This window comes from Rhincodon typus, chromosome 31 (assembly GCF_021869965.1).
Source record: "Rhincodon typus isolate 14 chromosome 31, sRhiTyp1.1, whole genome shotgun sequence".
Lineage (NCBI taxonomy): Eukaryota > Metazoa > Chordata > Chondrichthyes > Orectolobiformes > Rhincodontidae > Rhincodon > Rhincodon typus.
The window spans coordinates 9,020,203-9,041,470 of NC_063362.1; the positions used below are offsets into that span (position 1 = coordinate 9,020,203).

At 43.7% G+C, this 21,268-nt stretch overlaps 1 protein-coding gene across 2 annotated transcripts in view; it reads left to right on the forward strand.

Annotated features, from left to right (window-relative positions):
• agrn (agrin) overlaps positions 1-21,268 on the forward strand; it is a 503,633-nt gene that overhangs the window by 326,549 nt on the left and 155,816 nt on the right. For both annotated transcript variants that reach the window (XM_048614989.1, XM_048614990.1), the window contains one exon: positions 9,127-9,342. In XM_048614989.1, coding sequence (XP_048470946.1) covers positions 9,127-9,342 — 216 coding nt within the window. The remainder of the gene's footprint in view (positions 1-9,126; positions 9,343-21,268) is intronic.

The window sequence follows — 21,268 nt, forward strand, 5'->3', positions numbered from 1 at the left end:
GAAGTGTTGACATTACAAAATGTGTCCATTTAGGAATTGAATTTCTACTCTTCAATTTCAAAGTTCAAATTCTATTTAAAGCTTGGCAGGCAGCATCGGCCAATGGAGCTCCATAAAGAGCTGTGACCCCGTTCTCATTTCAAGATGTTGACCTACTTCTGGTGCAGGCCAATGAGACAATCAAGTATAATCAGTGAAATTCTGCCAATGCAAATTGTGAGGGCAATGGCTGGTTAAAATCTGCTTCTGGTAGGAGTCACTAGGTAAAGGATGAATGTATGGGCAATACATTGGAAGATGCCAACACCCAATCATAGGATCTTTTGTATCTTCTTGAACAGGCTTATTTGAATGACACATCTGTCACATCCTCCAGCCTCTCCCATCCCTGCCTTTCTCTCCCACATCCATTGGCCTAGAGCCAATAAAACAAAAGCATGGCAAGAACATTGAGGAGAAAAGAAAACAGTTTTGACAAGAGCCTGATGATTCCTTATCTGGGTTTTCCAGTAGAATTACCCGGCAGATTAATCCCCAATCAGCGAAGACTCCAGGATGATCTTGAAGAATTGGAAACCTCACCCAACAAGGGAGGGGGAGGGGAGTAAATCCCATCAATTCCCAAATGTTGTCCAATGATTGTCATAGGACCCAGTCAGAATAGTTAATGGAATCCCCAACGGTCAATGATATGAATGTAAATGTTCTTGTTCTTCTGGGAAACAAGAAAGTAGAAGGGGGAAAGGAGTGGGGGATACTATGTTGAGACACAGGTGTACAAAGCAATAGCTATTTTTGATTGTTAAAACAAAATGATCTGTCAGTGTTAAGGTGGAATCTGTTATTTCCAAGTAATCACTCAAATTGCCATGGTAATAGCCAGCTATGGGCAACTCGAATTGAATAGCATGAAGAAGTGTTGGGCTAAAAATAGTAGTGAAAACCTGGGAAAGGTAAATCGACTCAACTTAAAAAAGACCCGAAGGAAAAGAAACCTATCAAATACCATTGTTAGTGCAAAATGGAGGCGGTTAGATATCTTTATATTAAAAGTGATTGTGTCTGGCATATACATAGAATCTATCAAACTGTCAGCACTGTTCCTTTATTACAAGAATCAATTTAACTTAGTTTGTAGCATACCTTCCTGTGAATCAGAAGATTGAAGGTTTAAGCCTTATTAAAGGCATAGCCTAGATCAACACTTGAGTAACAATACGGATGGGACTGACTTGTCGGAGATGTTGGCTTTCCGATGAGATTTAAAACTTGATCTGTCAGTTCCGATGGATGTTAAAAATCCCACGGCACTATTTGATGAGAAGTGATGAGTACTCCCAGTACTTTCCATTAACCCTCAGCCAACACCACCGTCTGTATTACAGATTTCTAGTTGTAATGGGCTGCCGCTCCCCCCATCAACCCTCAGATAAACTGTTGCTTAAAATACTACCAGTGAGTATTGAGCCGTAAGTATATAAACAGGCTTTCAAAACGGAGAAGGGAAGGAAATTCTTCACTCAGGGGGAGGTGAATGTTGATAATTCTCTACCCTGGAGTGCTGAGGAATCTCCATTGTTGACTAAACCCAAAACTGAGATTGATAGATTTCTAATTACTGTTGACATCAAGGGATCTGGGGATTGCCTGGGAATGTGGCATTGAATTAGATGAGCAGCCATGATCGAGAATGGTGGAGCAGGTGCGAGGGGCTAAACAGCCTACTGCTGCTCCTAATCTTCTAATTTAAAGGCTTGAGGTTATCTCTCAGCCTCTTCTTTCTGAGAGAAAGGACTCACTTTTTCTGCTAATGCCCAGTCCCAACTGTTGCCAGTGCTGCCCAACTCCTCAAGTTTATGGCTCGGTGGTAGCATCACAATTCACCTCTCTACCTCTGACCCATGGCCAGGGAAAGCTGTCCTCACTCTTGGTCGCTATGCAATGTTGACCAGCTGCTTGCTCTTGGAACTTGAAGAATAACCAGATCAAGCATGCCCCCTCTGCTCTGACAATCCATTTACCTGCCAGCCATAAGCGAGTCAGAATTATTAATGTCGTAAAATGACCTAAGGTTTTCATGGACACATTATTCAACTAAATGTAACATCAAACCACAGAAGGAGATATTAGGATAGGCAAACAAATGCCTGGTTAGAGATTGGTTTTAAAAGAGAGCCTTAAAGGAGCAGAGAGAGAGAAGTTTAGGAAGGGCATTCTGAAACAGTATGAGATAGCTGAATGAATGGCTGCTACTGCTGGAGCAAACAAAAGGCCCCACAAAGAGGCACAGCTTCCAGTGAGCTAGTGGACTGCTGATGGCTAAACAATCAAAAACAGAGCCTCCCTTGAGAGGTGAGAAGAGTAGTTAGCAAATATAAAGCATGGATTCCAACTTCATGAAAGAGCTCAGGAAATGTGTTCACAAGTGAATCACTTACTAGCCTGCATCACCACATTGAATGGAAACAACATACAACTATTTTAGGACCAGACATCTTAATCTGACCTAGTCCCATTTGCCAGCATTTGGCCCATATCCCTCTCAACCCTTCCTATTCATGTACCCATCCAGATGCCTTTTAAATATTGTAATTGAGGGGAGGCGGTGGCCAAGTGGTATTATCGGTGGACTGTTAATCCAGAGAACCAGATAATATCCTGGGGACCCTGGTTCGAATCCTGCCATGGCAAATAGTGGAATTTGAATTGAATAAATATCTGGAATTAAGAATCTAATGATGACCATGAATCCACTGTCGATTGCCAGGAAAAACCCATCTGATTCACTAATGTCCTTTAGGGAAGGAAACTGCCATCCTTACCTGGTCTGGCCTACATATGACTCCAGACCCACAGCAATGTGGTTGACTCTTAACTGCCTTCTGGGCAATTAGGGATGAGGAATAAATGCTACCTGGCTAGTGACACCCTCATCCTGTGAATGAATAAAGGAAAAAAAAGCCTCTACCACTTCCTCTGGTAGCTCATTCCATACATGCATCACTCTTTGCATAAAGAAATGAGATAGTGACAAGTACTGTTTTGCTTGCTAACTAGACAAATAATACCAAATGTAAGTACATCATGATGGATATATGAATAGATGTTTAGAGGGATGTGGGTCAAATGCTGGCAAATGGAACTAGGTCAGATTGAGATGTCTGGTCGGTGCAGATAAGTTGGACCAAAGGGCCTGTTTCTGTGCTGTATGACTCCATAACTTCTTTTGTTTGCTTCCTGTGCAACAACGTGCATTTGTAGATGTTCCTAATCAATGTATTCAGGTATTCTATGACATACCTGTGAAGCAAGTGGGACTTGAACCCAGAGCTGCTGGCCTAGAGATAGGGACATTACCACTGCACTACAAGAGCCACTGACTTGCATTTTCATAGGGCAATTAATGTTGCCAAAATCTTGGCAAATTCCTTGAAGGTGCTGCCCCTTTAACAGTGGTTGTTTGTGTGTATTGTGAGCAGTACCATATATCGAAAAGCATCAGTGCTGTATGACTCTCCCCATTTACCCTCCTCCACCCCTTTACTGAGGCTTGTGCCTTTAAGAAGGCAGCCTGATTTTAGGAACACAGTGCGGCTTCAAACATGCAATGTGCCTTTTAACATGCAGTGTGCCGGTGGGAATGGGAATTGGTTCTTATGCACTGCCTTCAATTTGGGTCATTGCTGTGAGCACGGAAACGGAATTGCAACTGTAACTAGAGCTTTGATTTTCCTTGCTTAGCAAACCAGAAAAATGAATTCACCTAACCATTACCTGACTGTAGATTTAATACCATTTTGGGGAGGAGCTTGGTCTCCTGGCTTACCCCATTGTTCTCTGCACAACTTGATATTTTCTTCCCATTTTTAAAAGAATAATCAGACCTTTGCCTCAAGTCACAATTTAATTGGGTCAGATATTTATTTATAAATCTCAATGCGCTGACAAAATGTTACGGATCTGCTGAGCAAGCTTCTGGAAGCTGGAGTGAGTATTGTGAGTAAAGTGTGATGGAACTCAGGTGGTAATCAGCCTGGATTATTAACTGGGGGCCTGTGCAGACTGAGTGAGACTGGATCATGGGCTCTGTGAAAGGGAACAAAGAAAAGTGCTCAGGGTACGATAGAATTCCTCTGCCTGGAGACTTGTACTGAAATCATTTCTTTTACAACACAGCCTTTGTAGTCTTTAAATTGATCTCAGTTTAGCAACTGGATAGCATGGAAATTAAAACTGTGCAAAAGCATTTCAGATTACTAGTCATCATGGGTTGCCAAACACCCATCGCTAGAGAGCTGCTGTGTTAAAGCTTTTGCTTAAAATCATAGAATCCCTACAGTGTGGAAGTAGGCCCTTCGGCCCAACAAGTCTGCACTGACCCTGGGTGCATCCCACCCACACCCATCCCCCTATAACCCACCTAAGCTACACATCTCTGAACACTATGGCAATTTACCCTGGCCAATCCACCTAGCCTGCACATCTTTGGACTGTGAGAGGAAACCCACACAGACACAGGGAGAATGTGCAAACTCCACACAGATGGTCGCCTGAGGGTGGAATCGAACCTGGGTCCCTGGCACTGTGAGTCAGCAGTGCTAACCACTGAGCCACCATGTTACGTGTACAAAAGGATCCCTCACTCTGATTTGGGTGACTACTCAGTAACTTCACTGGAAGATGCACATTGGATGAGAGCAAAGGGTGGATGCAGATATCATCTTTGCAGTCAATTAACTTGATAACATTTACCAACAGACACCACATGCACCAAGAATGGACAGGGGTGAAGTATGTGAGAGTTGCTACACCTATAGCAATCAAGAAGAGTCTTCAGAGGTTTTCAGTACAGAAAAAAGGCCCTTCGGCCCCTCAAGTCTGTGCTGGTTAAAAACAAACACTAATTATTCTAATCCATTTTCCAGCACATAGTCCACTGCCTTGAATTCCTTAGAATCACAAGTGCACATCAAAATGCTTGTTAAAATGTTATGAGGGTTTCTGCCCTCTACCACCCTTTCAGGCAGTGAGTTCCAGATTCCCATCGCCCTCTGTGTGAAAAGGTTTTTCCTCATATCCCATAAATCTATGCATCCTCATCACTGATCCCTCCACCAAGGCGAACAGTTTCCTCTTGTCTACCCTGTCTATTCTCCCCATATTTTAATGCATCTTAGTCATGTCCCTCCTCTGCTCCAAGGAAATCAACCCTAGTCTATCCAGACTCTCTTCATTACTGAAACTCTCCAGCCCAGGCAACATCCTGGTAAACAAAAACAGAAATTGCTGGAAAAGCTCAGTAGGTCTGGCAGCATCTGTGAAGAGAAATCAGAGTTAACGTTTCTGAGGAAGGGTCACCGGACCTGAAATGTGAGCTCTGATTTCTCTTCACAGATGCTGCCAGACCTGCTGAGCTTCTCCAGCAATTTCTGTTCTTGTTTCTGATTTACAGCATCTGCAGTTCTTTCAGTTTTTAACATCCTGGTAAATCTCCTCTGCACCCTCTCCAGTGCAATCATATACCCCCTATAATGTGGATTCCAGAACGGCACACAATACTGTCACTGTGTCCTAACCAGCATTTTATACAGTTCCAGCATCACCTCCTCTGCTTTTAAACTATGCCTTGGTTAATAAAGAAATTAGAAGATAAATTAGAGAAAGCAAAAGCAAAAATTGTCAAAATAAAGATTTCAGACATATAGCTTCTTACTGAAGTGTGATCACATTTTCCCTGGGATCTCAAGCATTATAAGGCACTACAGAATTTAATGTCTACGAACAGGGTAAGAACATTTGACCATTAAGCGTCCCATTCTGGCAGGACCAACTTAATCGTTAAGGAATAACTACAGGTTTAAAAAAAAAGACAATGATGGAATTTATTAAAGATACTGGAAGGTAATGAAGTGAAAACGCACAGATCTATCTTCGCTGATGCCAACCCAATGACCTTGGAACTTCATTCTCATTGCAACTTCCCTGCAAGAGGGAAAGAAAAAGAACAAATCATTTTCACCTCTAAAGTTAGGACTTTCCTACCTCCCAAGCATACGAGCAATTCCCACTCAATGTTTATGATGAAGTCTTTAACGACGATTTGAAGTGTATTTTTTGTTTGCCTGCCTTTTCGTAGGATATGTGGAACACCGGCACCATCCCTCCCCTCTTCCTCTGCTACATTTCACCAGTTTCAAAATCTCCCCACCCCCGACGTCATCCCATGCCCAACCCCCCCTCTTATCCCCACCTCCTTGACCTAACACAACTTGTCCATCTTCTTCCCTATCTATCCACCCCACACTTCCTACTGACCAATCCCTACTACCCCCTACCTGCAATCACCTGTCACCATCCCACCTACCTTCCCCCAGCCCCACCCTCATAGAACATAGAACATAGAACATTACAGCGCAGTACAGGCCCTTCGGCCCTCGATGTTGTGTTGACCTGTGAAACCAATCTGAAGCCCATCTAACCTAAACTATTCCATTATCATCCATATGTTTATCCAATGACCATTTCAATGCCCTTAAAGTTGGCGAGTCCACTACTTTTGCAGGCAGGGCATTCCACGCCCTTACTACTCTCTGAGTAAAGAACCTACCTCTGACATCTGTCCTATAAGTATCACCCCTCAATTTAAAGCTATGTCCCCTCGTGCTAGCCACCACCATCCGAGGAAAAAGGCTTCCACTGTCCACCCTATCTAATCCTGTGATCATCTTGTATGTCTCTATTAAGTCACCTCTTAACCTTCTTCTCTCTAATGAAAACAGCCTCAAGTCCCTCAGCCTTTCCTCATAAGACCTTCCCTCCATACCAGGCAACATCCTAGTAAATCTCCTCTGCACCCTTTCCAATGCTTCCACATCCTTCCTATAATGCGGCGACCAGAACTGTACGCAATACTCCAAGTGCGGCTGCACTAGAGTTTTGTACTGCTCCTCCCGCTATTTATTTCTGAGCTCCCTTTCCCCTCCCTAGTCCTGACGAAGGGTCCTGACCTGAAACGTCGACTTTCCTGCTCCTCTGATGCTGCCTGCCCTGCTGTGTTCCTCCAGCTCCACACTGTGTTGACTCTGACTCCAGCATCGGCAGTTCTTGCTATCTCTGTATTTTGGTTTTGTTTTTATGCTCATTAAGTTGAAGGATGTTGGTGCTGAGAAGTGAAATATTGGAATGTGACTGCTGTCCAAAGATAGAGACGGTATGGTCTGGAGGATACTGGTGTTCCCTCCTTTAGCCCAATGCTGGTGCATCAACATTGGCAATTAGAATATTTAGGTGGTTGTTTTTGACTAGTGCAGACTTGATGGGTTGAAGGGCCTTTTTCAGTACTGTACACCTTTATGACGCAAACACTTTACCACTATCTACCCCAAAAACCTGGGCGTCTATCTGATATGTGATATTTGCAAATAATTAAGGACAGATTTGACCGGTGGAGTCCATGCAGATGAGTTGAGACTGTCTCAGCCCATTTCAGATAGAACCCCTGCAGATCACAGATAGTTCGGTCTGGGTTAAATTCAAACCAGATATCAAAGGCTATCATCCAGTCCCATACACTCCCTCATTAGACAGGTACTGTTGTCTTCCACAAGCAAGTAAATGGAATTTAAAATGCGAGACAATATTTTAAGGATTCCTCCAAACAATCCTGGAAATTGTCCATATATAGCAGCTAGGAATTTGGGAGCATTGGAACAGGAAGAGACCATTTAACTCCTCACCATTTACTTAAACATAACTCCAATTATCTGTCTTGTTCCAATAATCCTTAAAGCCCTCGCCAAACAAAAAAAATAGAAGAGATATTGCAGTTGTGTGAGCTCGCGATGCTGCGAATCTCCTTCACTAAACATATTATTTACTTTCATTTATCAGTAACTACAAATATTGGCATTACAAGGCTGGCACAACTATAAGATATTGCGTTACTCACATAGTAGGTAATGTCCCAGAGGATCATAAGGCTGCTCTCTCATTTGAGGAGAGATGATTGGTGGGTGGTTTAACCTTGGGGTGGGGTTGGGGCATCAGAATGCCTCAAGCGAGGGGTTAGATGGAGAAGGTGGGGCTTCCGTGGTGACCTCAGTTAGGGTGGAAATTGAACCTGTGTTGTTGTTGTCAGTCAGCATTGCAAACCAATCATCCAGCCAACTGAGCTAACCAACTTCATTTTATAACACCCTCCCTGGAAGTGGTGAGAATCTTTTCAAAAATTAATCTTTAAAAAATGATCCTTTCAGCTGGGCCATTGGTGTTTGAGAAGAGAGTGGGAACCTTTCTACAAGGCAGCTTAGACAAACAAGGAGGACCTCTGATAAGGGGATCCCTGCGTTAGGGAGAAAGGTGTAGAGAGAGATGTTTAACTGAAGTAAAGCAGGAGAAGGTTTGTATGGAACATAAAAACACGCACGGTCTAATTGGGTCAAATGGTCTGTAATTGTGCTGCAAATTTTATGTAGTTCTATCTATAGAAATTATGTACAGCAGCATGTTCTCAGTCATTAATCATCACTGGAGTTGCTTCCCTCATGATGTCATTACTAGTGTAACCTCTGCTATTTCCATACCCAATCACTGATCAAGGTGTAAACATTGCTCTGGTAGAAGTTTGCAGATCCATTTGTGGGCATTTGTCAGTGTTGTAAGTCGGTCCACAATCCTGATCTGTGTGCTCCCCATGTGTGGAGGAGTGAGGAGTTCAGAGGGTCGGCTGGGTCTCTTTTTGGGCCTGGCCTATGTGGACAGTAACAGGTCCAGGCGATGGGCTATTGAGAGGGTTAGAGTGCCTGACTGTCTGCAATTCTTATGTCTTGCATTCAAATGTGATTCGAGAGGGAGAGTGCAGTGCCCATTGGCACGATGGAGGCCTTTAGAGACCGATTGGCACCATGGGAGCTGGTATGCATCATCAACCCAGGCAACATTATTTTGATTTAGTAAGTTTCTGTTCACCTTTTCTAAACTTCTGATAAACCATTTAATTGCGTTTTTGTAACAGTGTCCCATCAGGGGCTGTTTAACCTAATTTTTAGGTTTGTGTTAAAAGAGTAGAAGCTGTGTACATTGGACACACTGTGGTCTGATAATAACACTCTCTCCTTCCTTCCTCAGTATGTCGAGGTGTCCTCTGTGGGTTTGGAGCTGTCTGTGAGAGAGATCCCAAAGAGCCAACTAAGGGAATGTGTGTCTGCAAGAAAAGTGTCTGCCCGTCTGTCATCGCCCCAGTTTGTGGATCCGATTATTCCACATACAGTAATGAGTGTGAGTTGGATATGGCCCAGTGCACACAGCAGCGAAGGATCAAGGTTATTAGCAAAGGACTTTGTGGTAAGTCTTAATATTAATTTGTGAAAATGACTGTGCTTTGATGTAATGAGAATACCCAGGCATCAAGTGGACCCTGACTGGAACAGGTGTTGCCACGGAGAATGCATCCATTAATACCGATTGACAGTTAGCAGCCAGGCTTTGTTTAAATTGTAGAACAGTCAGGTTGACTTTGATTGGTCAGAGCCCTGAGAAATGAACCACAGAATGGCTGACACCTATTTTGTTGAGTTGAAACAGGCTCAGTGTGTGTGTATGTTGTTTCTGTATGCAAAGAGCAGGGCCCCTGTGAATTAATATATGTAGCTCTCAATACATGCAAGCGTACCATCCTTAGTATCAATTAATCAATCACAAGCTGCTGGTGTTTGTATCCTTAGTATCCCTACAGTGTGGAAACAGGCCCTTCAGCCCAACACATCCACACCAACCCTCAGATGATCCCATCCAGAATCATCCCCCTATAACCCACCTAATCTACACATCCCTGGACACTACGGGCAATTTAGCACAGCCAATCCACCTAGCTTGTGCATCTTTTCGACTGTGGGAGGAAATCAGAGCACCCGAAGGAAACCCACACAGACACAGGGAGAACGTGCAAACTCCACACAGGCAGTCGCCCGAGGTTGGAATTGAACCCAGGCCCCTGGCGCTGTGAGGCAGCAGCGCTAACCACTGAGCCAAAGTGCCACCTGTATCATATAGGGAGCCTGACTGACAATCCTAAATTGGTTGTCAGCATAACTTCCACATTCAGGATGATCCAGCAAATGCTTTCCAATAGCAGAATCATGTCTAATCTTGAATCATAAAATCCCTACAGTGTGGAAGCCAGCCATTCAGACCATTTAATCCACACCGACCCTCTGATGAGCGTCCAAGCCAGACCCACCCTATCCCTGTAACCCTGCATGATCCACCTAACCTACACATCCCTGGGCACTATAGCCAGGGTGGTCTACCTAACCTGCACATCTTTGGACTGTGAGAGGAAACCAGAGCACCCAGAGGAAACCCACACAGACACAGGGAGAACGTGCAAACCCTGCATAGGCAGTCGCCTGAGGGTGGGATTGAACCCAGCTCCCTGGCATTGTGAGGCAGCAGTGCTAACCACTGAGCCACTGTGCTGTCCCAATGCTGGGCATTGTGCTGTGGGTTTCACAAGCTTGAGCTGTATGGGTACAGTCAGTACCATGTTTGTTGTGAACAGCTGGTGGAACATGCTGTTTGATACTGTCTGCCAGTCTTTAGGTCATACATTGTGTTTAAGACAAGAGCCTCTTCTCACTAGACGACTCCACCACACTAGATCAACTAGATCCTATCAGGGGAGATTCCTACGCTCGCAGTGAATCTATCATCTGGATCCTGCAAACCGAGTTTCTTCTGTTTGTCTGAACAAAGGAAGGAGACTTCAATTCACTGCTTCCCAGAATGCAGCACTGCCTTGTCCAGGCTCTGAACAGTCATTTTGGCTTACAGACTCAAGATCTGGAATGGGATTGAAACATGTAACCTACTGAGGTTCGGGGTAAACTCTTTCCCAGGCATGGTTGGTGGGAATCTGCCTGGGAGGGTAGTTGAGGCAGGAAACCTTAGAACCTTTTAAAAAGTACTTGGAAGAGCGCTTGAAATGTCATAACATTCAAGGATACGGGCCAACTGCTGGTAAGTGGATTTAGTGTAGATGGGTTGGCGCAAACTCAATGGGCCGAAGGGCCTTTTCAGTGCTGGATGACCCGGAGTTGCCTACTAAACACTAGGGGAGACTAAACTTATTATAGCTTTTAAAAGGAAAGTGGACACACCACAAACACCAGAGAAAAACCTGTTATGGGAGATTGAGAGTGGAGTGAAAGTAAGTGGATATCATTATGAAGTAGCCTGTAAAAGCATGATGGCCTGAATGGCCTGTCCCCATCACCGTGCATTGAAGTGTTCAAACAAGCATGATCGTATTGAATGAAGGGGCAGGCTCGATGGGCTGAATGGCCAACTCCTGTTCGTAGCTTCCTTTAATTAGGCTACCTATGAAGCCAGGTGACTCTAAGGGCCCATTGGAAATTAGGGAAATGTATACATTCAGAAGTGGAGAAAGACACAGCAAAGATTTCAGGAGGTACAACACAAGATACAGGGAGTCAGGCCAGACCAGTATTCAAGAGCCCACAGCCCTCTGGATGCAAGGGACGAGAAGGGATCATAAGACTGGGGTCCTAGCCCCTTGATTCCATATCCAATCAAACTGTTTGGATATTACACAGTTTGGCCCTTTTATCTTCTAAATAATCCAGAGGAGAAAACTGCAGCAGATAGAGCATTGATATTTAAAGACATGGTCAGTCTACCCACCCCATTTTGAGGCCATTCTGAATCCCTTTTTGCTTGATTTCGGCAGGTTAAAATGAAGCCTCCAGTCCCCTAATTCCTACTTGGCTTCTATTTCCATCTCTTGCATATTACCTTTGGGACATTTGAAATGCGAATATAAGTTGTTATTCTGTTGTTTTTTTAGCTTTGAGGACAGCTCACTAGTTCATTCTCTCTGCAGTGCAGTGGTACAGAGAACCTAATGATTCTTAAACAGAAAACAGAAATTGCTCACGAAACTCAGCAGGTCTGACAGCATCTACAGGAAGAAAGCAAAGTTAGCTACCGAAGGTTCTGATGACGCTAACTCTGTTTCCTTCCCACAGATGCTACCTGCTGAGTTTTCACCAACAATTTCTGCTTTTCTTTCAGATCTCCAGCATCCACAGTTCTTTGTTTTATTTCAGTGTAAGGATTCTTTATCTCTGTGATGTCGGTCTATCTTGGTTTAACAGTGATAGGAATGACGCAGTGAGCTACCAGGGGTTACGAAGGAGAAATCCATTGGGTTATGACTTGGGCGACCACAGGTTTAACTGTGAAACCACTCCCCCAGGCTGAGAAGATGGGGCTGGGGTAACCATTAAGCCCCTCGATCCTGTTGACGTCAATATAAATTCCATCGACACGCCTGATTCTGTATCTATAGTATACCAACCAGTGTTTTGAAATTTTCAATTTTGAACTCTTGATTCCCGAGTGAACTGTAACAGACCACGATCATCCAACTCGTGTACCCCTTTAATCATCCTAAATACCTCAGTCAGGCCACTGGGTTGCAATTTACAATCTTGAGTTGATTTATAAAGAATAACTGAATGGGGATGTGATAAAGGAAGGTAATTGACACCAATGGAACCGTATTGTCTCCCTCAAAGAGCCGATGGATGGGGAAATAGGTGAAAGAAATTGCTTATGCTGATAGCTCGTGTAAATGTTTTTGCTGAACCCAAACCTTGATTTGCTAACCAACCAAGTCACGAGATTTCTCCCCACCTTTGATGTGCTCTGGTGGCTCATCAAGAACCTGACAGGGAAGTAGAAGCTGCTGCCGTAGCCCCATTTTGCAAGAGTGTGTGGGGCTGCAGTCAGGCCCCAGTGTATTTTGTCGTCTCACAGGGCTGCCTGTAGCCAGTCCGTCCCCAGCTCGGAGAAACATTGGGCACATCCCTTCACCTTCATCTCAATAAGGAGCTGAATTAATATTCTACTCGTGTATCTGTGACACTGTTTCTTTGCTGTTATCTCGTTTCTTCTATCCAACATGTCCTGCTCTCAAAATGGGAACTTTAGCTGGTTGACGGATACTTTTCTCAATTATTTTAAAAATAAACTCTTTAGATGCTCCACGAACTAGTTCATTTTGCCTCTGCAGGACTTTTTTTTGTGTTTTCTGCATTAGGGCTGCAAAGTCTAGAAATATTAACAGGTATTGTGATATTGCTGTTAATGTTTCGGAATAGCAGCTAAAGTAATATTGTACATGAGTCTACATGGTTACCTGCAAATATTGTCAGGAGGAGGAGACTGTTCTCCTGATGTCCTAGCCAGCATTCTTGCTTCAGTGAACAACATCAAAAATAGATAAGCTAGCCATTTGTTCACTCACTGGTGTTTGCTGTGCAATGCCGTGCTTCCTTACTTATTAACAGTGACTGCAGTTCAGAAGTAACCCACTGACTGTGAAATGTTTGGGGACTTTGTGAGGATGTGCTAGAGTGTCGAGTGGAATTGTGAGTTAACCTTTTCTTTCCTCAGCTGTGACTACCTCATAATTTTGTGAGGCATCATGAGTTAGATGTAGAGTCATGCAGCACGGAAACAGACCCTTCAGGTCCAACTCGTCCACGCTGACCAGATATCCTAAATCAATCTAGTCCCATTTGCCAGCCATATCCCTTTAAACCCTTCCTATTCATGTATCCATCCAGATGCCTTTTAAATGTTATAATTGTAGCAGCCTCCACCGCTTCCTCTGGCAGCTCGTTCTATGCACGCACCATCCTCTTCATGAAAAAGTCGCACCTTAGGTCTTTTCCCTCTCACTTCAAACCTATCCCTTCTAGTTTTGGACTCCCCTACCCTGGGGAAAAGCTATTCACCCTATCCATGCCCCTCATGATTTTATAAGCCTCTATAAGGTCACCTCTCAGCTTCTGACACTCCAGGGAAAATAGCCCCAGCCTATTCAGTCTGTCCCTAAACCTCAAACCCTCCAACTCCGGCAATATCCTTGTAAATCTTTTCTGAATCCTTTCAAGTTTCACAACATCCTTCCTATAGCAGGGAGACCAGTACTGAATGCAGTACTCCAAAAGTGGCCCAACCAATGTCCTGTACAGCTGCAACATGACCTCCCAACTCCTATACTCAATGACCAATAAAGGCAAGTGTACTAAACACCTTCTTCACTCCCCTGTATACCTATGACTCCACTTTCAAGGAACTATGAACCTGCACCCCAAGGTCTCTTGTTCAGCAACATTCCCTAGGACCTTATCATTAAGTGTATAAGTCCTGCCCTGATTCTCTCTCAATAGTAACCACCAGATAGTGAGGGGATTCAATGATGGTAATACTATTGAACATTAAGGGGGTGATGGTTAGATGTTCTCTTAATGGTAACCCCCCAGGATGTCGATAGTTGGGGGAGGATTCAGTGATGGTGATGGATTTTTGGGCTCCTGGTCATTATTCTCAGTTGCTCGGTCCTCACCCTGTGTCTAGGGGCGGGTCTTACCTTAGTATCAGCAAGCTGTCCTGTCACACTGGAGTCTGAGAACACGGTAGTAAGAATGGGCCATTCTGCCCTTCCAGTCTGTACCACCATTCATTTTGATAGTGGAGCTGCATCTTAACTCTGTCAATTCAGATTTATCGCTGTCACCTAATAAAAGCGAATCTATCAACCTCAACTCAAAATTTCATTTGGGCAAGTAGCTTTAATAGAGTCTGTGGAGAGAGGATTTTAGATTTCCACCGCCCTTCCTGTGATCAACCCTTAAGGGTCCATTCGGCCCATTGAGACTACACCAACCCTCCAAAAAGCATCCTACCTAGACCTTCCCCCTACCCTATCTCTACATTTCCCATGGCCAATTCAACTAACCTGCTCATCTTTGGACTGCGGGAGGAAACCGGAACACCTGGAGGAAACCCACGGAGACATGAGTAGAACATGCAAACTCCACACAGACAGTCGCTCAAGGGTGGAATCCAAACTCATTCCCTTGGCGCTGTGAGGCAGCAGTGCTAACCAATGAGCCACTGGGCAGCTCCCAATCTTCTTTTCCCATTAGGTATAGACATTACCTTTCCATTGCTTGATCTACCTCAGTTCTTTAACGCTGGAAGATCATTAACACTTATTGTAACAGGCTTTGTTGTCTAGTTAGAGGTTTTTATTTTGTAACTACTTTGAAAGGGATAATGACTGCAACTGTGAAGCGACCTCTAGTTAGCTTTCCCCGAACACTTGCTATTGCTTCATTAAGTCTGCATCAGTGCACAATTATTTTAATTTGCTACCCATGGTGTTATGAAAATTACAGTCAATTTTTTTTTTTAACCAGAAAGTGCAACCTGAATCACTTCATCGAAGTAGCAGACTTCACTGTAGACTCTCCATCTGGGGCCACCCAGAGCACAGGCTGTGGGCTACAACTTGCATTTCTGTAGCACCTTTGATGTAGTAAGGCACTTCACAGCATAATTATCTGACAGCATATGTAGATGTTAGGACAGGTGAGATAGATTTTGAGGTAGGGGTTTGTGTGGTGCAATGGTAGTGTTCCCTACCTCTGAGTCAAGAGCTCCAGGTTCAAATCTCACTTGCTCCAGAGGTGTGTCATAACATGACTGGAAAGATTGATTCGGAAAATACCTAGGTTTTGAGACAGAGTTTAGGAGATTGCTAATGAGTGTGCAGTCTTTGGGTCACATATAGTATTGGGGTGATTGAGGGTACAGGCTGCCATCTTGAGTGTAGTTTGGGAAGGCCTCAGATCTTGGATGTCAGAGCAAACGTAGGCCATTCTGTCCATCATGCAATGAGATCAGGGCTGATCTTATTAACGTTTGATTCCACTTTCCTGCCTTTTCCCCACAACCCTCAGTTCCCTTACTGATTAAAAATGATCTGGGGGTGAATTTTCAGTAATGGAGTTGAAGAGGCCCTAGTCTGCCAGCCAAGTACTGCCCATGCCTTGTGAGTTAATGAGGTGTTTGGCCGCAGCGTGGCTCTCAGCAGTTATACCTGGGGTGCTGAATATGAAATTCAAATCCTGCTGTTACTGTGTAAATGAGACTGACCTTTTTCCTCACAGCATTTGATACCATAACTGCAGCTCAGAATGAATCTAGAATTTCGTTGAAAAAATGTCACAGCTGATTGACACTGGCAGAAATATATCACCATTATAGAGCAATTTTCTTCAAATGAATAGGATAGTGTGAAGAGACAGACTACTCGAAACCCTGACTTAGATATTCAAACAAGTATGTTAAATTTAAAGAAGTTATATCACAATTTTTCTTTGAAAGGAGGAAGTTGTTTTTGGAAAGTTGGTGTTCTGTTTTCCAAAACTTTGTCAACAGCCCTGAATCTGCTGCACTGTTACTGATAGTTAATATGGGGCATTGTTTATAGTTGTCTGTGTTGTACCAAAGTCGAGTCTGGAAGAGGTCAGAGGAATAACTGTGGAAATATTGAGCGGAATTTCATGACCTTCCCTGGGACAAGTTTTCAAGGGGGTTATGGGGATGGATTTAATTTATGGGGAGGGTAGCAGTTAGAAAACGTGCCACCCTCTCATCTCTGGCCCTAGCTCGGCTTATTGGCTGGATGAAGGTGTCAGGACATCCCTCATTGATTACACTAAGCGCTGATTCACTGGGAACATTGGAATGTATAAGTTTGGAGCAGGCCATTCAGCCCTTCCAGACTGCTCTGCCGATCAGTAGGATTGAAGGCATGGGATTATTGCACATTCCCACCTGCCCTCGATAACCTTTCACCCTGTTTGCTTATCAGAAATGTTTCTCGCTCTGCCTTAAAGGTTCCTTTTGAGATTTCCGAAGACTCATGACCCTTCGATGAGAAAAAGATCCTTCTTTATCTCTCTGCCTCATGTACCTGACCCCCTGACTGTACTCCCTGCTACCCACCCCATCACTCACCCGTGGCCTGGGTCCCTATGTTAGTGTTGTGTTTATTGACATGCCCCCTGCTGGTGATAGCACTTAGTGTCTCACTTCATATAAGCCAGGAGTTCTCGAGGGGCTAAGATTCCCTCCCCTTGAGTCTTGTGGAAGGCCTGCTGCCAATCAGAGGTGAGAGGTGTTTAACTCAGCCAGGTTTCCCCAATAGGGGGCAGTGTACAGATCTTTCCATTTTCATTGTCAGGAGGTAAATACCTGTCACCTGTAATCATTATGGCCCACTGTTTCATTTTTGAATTGGGCCCGATACGAAATCTCGGATATGTTAAGCTAGGGAAGGAGGCCATTTGGCCCCCTGAATTCATGCGAGCCTGTTAGGAGCACTCCAGTCAGTTTCAGCACCTTGCCCGCCTCTCCGATTTTCAGGCAGCAAGTTACAGGTGACAATAGAGCACAGTCTGGCTATTAAAGGGAAAATAAGGTAGCTTCTCAAATGGGGAGAATGTAGGAAGTGATGTTCCCACAGTGAAGTCACGGTCCACTTCCTCATGAGTTTTCACCCTGCTTCAAACAAGCAATGAGGTTGAGAAGATGGGATCTTCACAATAACCCCAGCCAGTGTGGGAATGGAACCCACACAGCTGGCATCACACTGCATTGCAAGGTAGCTGCCTAACCAACTGAGCTGATCAGTCTTCCACCATTCTATTATAACACAGCAGAAAAGGAGACTATTTTAGCAGGTGTATATCAGTCTTTTTGAAATCAGAAGTCACGCGACACTAGGTTATAGACCAACAGGTTTATCTGAAATCACAGGCTTTCGCAGCACTGCTGCTTCATCAGGTGAAGTGCTCTTCATACTGTTGCAATTTCTTTTTCTTTCTACATTTTATTCAGTTACCTTTTTGGAAACTACGAATGAATCTATATCTTCCAGGCTATTGGACAATGCATTCCTGGTCCTAGTCACTCACTGTGTAAAATGTTTTTCCTTCTAGACCCGTCTAGTTTTCTCTTGCCAATCATCTCAGCTGTGTTCCTCTGGTCATTGGAAGGTTTGTCATTATAGATCTATGCTCTTAAACATCCCTGTCTTGGATCATATCCCCACTTTGCCTCCTCTGTACTAAGAAGAGCCAGAGATTTAGAGAAAGTTCCCATTTGAATGATGCAATGTAGACAATCATCAATAGTCTGCACAATTGCTAACTTTACAGCCATCATGGTAAGTGCTTTGACTGTGCATAAGAAAGTATTGAGCGGTGATGGGGGTAAGTTTGATAATTATTGGTTGTGGTTTTCAGCTCATTTGCCAGCAGCAGGAATATTGTCTCCTTAATTAAATGTGACTCTGTCTCAGTGTCACGAAATAGGCTTTCTGTCAAACAACAATATACAGTTAAGGATGTATTCAACAGTAAGCCCAGGATAGCCTGATGAGAGCTAGCCACAGTGATAATTAAATCAGACGTTTGCTACAGGTGACATTTTGGTTGAACATCTGCTAAAATTGCTTGCACCATTGTGAATTACATTTAATTATACACTGAGAGATTTTGTTATTTTAATGGGATGCACTTTTAAATGTGTATTATTTTGAAAATCTCCCTTTATCTAATTTCTCACTTGTTCTCAACGTGGAGAAGATATAACAGGCCGGTGGGGGAGTGTTATTGAAAAGCAAGGGAACTGCCATTATCTGTTGTTCTAATTCTCACTGAACAAAGTTTTTTTTGCAAGTGGCATTGTTACATTTGCAAATGTATTTCGTTATTTTATGTCTCATCTCGTTTTCTTTGTGATTAGATTTATTTTGAGTTTCTGTTATTGTTTGTTTTGTGATTGTCTTCATTCTCAAACCCCGAGTTTATAAACAGAATCACAGGGCCGTTCTGGTACAATGGTGTAGTCTCTACCTGGAGGCCTGGTTACAGGTCCCAATTGCTCATAACATCTCTAAGGGGTTGGTTTAAAAATATCCATAAACTGGATGATATGTGGAAGTCTAACATTTGTGATCGTCTGCCAATATGCATTCCCCTACAGAGGCGTTCAGGTTTCTGATGCTAGAAGAGGTCAACATGAATTTTTACCTTCTCCAAAAGACAGAGCAGTTAATCTTTTCCTTAAACATGATATTGGTTGAGGAATAAATCTCGTGAAGGACCTTTCAAGATTGTTAATATAAATTTCACCTGACACCAATCTCACCCCTAACATATGGGGCAAGATCCTTTTGCTTTTAAATATTTGCAGGCTTCATTGGCGTGTTGGGTGTTTAATATTTAAGGGAAGACAGGAGGAGTGCAGGTGAGAGCAAATGTAGCAGGACAGCCCTAAACAAATCGTTTAGCTATTTGCTATTTTTATGATTATTAATCAGACTCCTAGTGTAACAGAAACACCAGAACTCCTGGGAATGACTCTGCACACAGGGTTCTGGGATGGACCCATTCATATTTCGGGTTGGCTAGAAAATGAGCAGGGAGAAACAGCTAACCTGAGGAGTCAAATGTGTTTGATGACATTTGATAAATGTTGCTGGAGATTTATTCCTGCAGCCTGTTGCAGTAGCTCTAGCAGTGAAAGTCTGTTTCTCTCTTTGAATTTATTCCTGTGCCCATGGAGGTGAGGGGCTGTTGGCATCAGGAAATGGAACAGTTTCTGGTGCCAGTTGTTGGCATCAGTCACTCCCAGGTTAGGTACAGATCAGGATTTCTGCCAGTACGCTCGCTGCCGCAGCTTCACAGCAGACTGCATAATTGAGACATTTTCCTCTTTTTATGCCAATTTGCTTAAGGTGCCAGGCGATTTCAGGGCTGTGTTGTGTGCCCTTGGAGGTTGGAAGCAATCTGAATCTGCAATGTTCACTTTACTGAGCAAGGACTGAACCCTGCTCACATTTGGAGCCAACACTGAAACTCTGATCTTTAACCCATCCTCATCCCTCGAGCTAAGATAAGACTGTCGCTTTTAAAATTAACATTCATTCTCGGGTTGTGGCCATCACTGCCATAATGGTGGGGTATGGGTTCTGGTGTTGAGCATTGATTGCCCATCCCTAATTGCCCCGGAGATGGAGGTGGTGGTGAGCTGCCTTCATGGTCTGTGGCAGTCTTGTGTGGTGAAGGTACCCACAGTGCTGATGGGTAGGGAGCGCTCAGATTCTGAGTCGGTGATGATTCAGGGAGGACGGGTTGGATTTTAATCTCTAATCCATCCCCCCACCCCCTGCCTGAGGTTGCATTTGCAAATCGGTGGGAGAGGAGAGGCAGATGATAGGCCATGGACACCATGCCAGTCTGCCCATCCTCATCTCAGTTGCACTGTTAACTGCAATAAGCAGGGGGTGCTGTATAGGCTGGTGATTGAATGTAGAGAAATGATTGGAACTCTAGTATGTACAGTCTTTGCTTGACCTCAGTGTCCAAGTACTCCAAAGCCCCTTCTGTCCCAGCCCGAGACATTGTGAGTTTTATTCCACGCGCTGTTTACCCAAAAGGCTGTGTATGAAAAGGCTGCGACAATTGGTTGCATTGATTTTAGTCTATAATTAACAGATCAATGGAAAATTGTCCTTGGTGACATTAAACAGTTGTACAAATCAGCATTGTTTTTATTTGTTTACTAATCCTCTGATTACTGATGTTGTCTTGGTGATCACCATGGACGTGGCTTCCACTGTGCAACAATTAGTGAGAAAGGAGGTGGCTGGCATGGAGAGAATGGTGTTACTCCAATGCTGTGCTGACCAAGCCCTAGTCAGGCAGACAGCACTATCTATCCATTGCCGCAATAATACGTTAAATGTAAAGAATCATTCCCTGAGGGTTCATTAGGATACACATTGTCTTACTTTGGAAGTGAGCCATGCAAGAATTGATCCTGGATATCTGCTGATTATTTTTCATCTTACGTCCACACTGGTGGAAGGGGACATTGCAGAAATGAATTGCCTGTCCCTGGTTGCCTGTATAAAGCCAATGGTAAGCCAACTTGTTGAAAGTGAGCCATTTGTGTTGTTATGGACCAGACCAGTCCCCCTCAAAATATTTTAAGAAGATGGCCTAGACCCCAATTTTTTCTTATTTTAAAAGGAAAGTGTAAGGCGCTATGTTCCAGATGCAATTTGATTGGTCAATCTACAAGGCTTGGAGCAAAATACACTTTATTCTTACACTCCAGTTAAAACACAGACAAAATAAGAAAAATGAGTTTAATTGTAACTGTATCAAAATACATAACAAGATAATATGTGTGTCAACTACCACTATTTAGTTATTGTAAGATAGTAACATGCCATAAACACGCCCTTGGCAAAGGCAAATTCAGTAAAGTAGATTGTCTCACATGCAACGTTTCTCCATGATGTGGAGGTGCCGGTGTT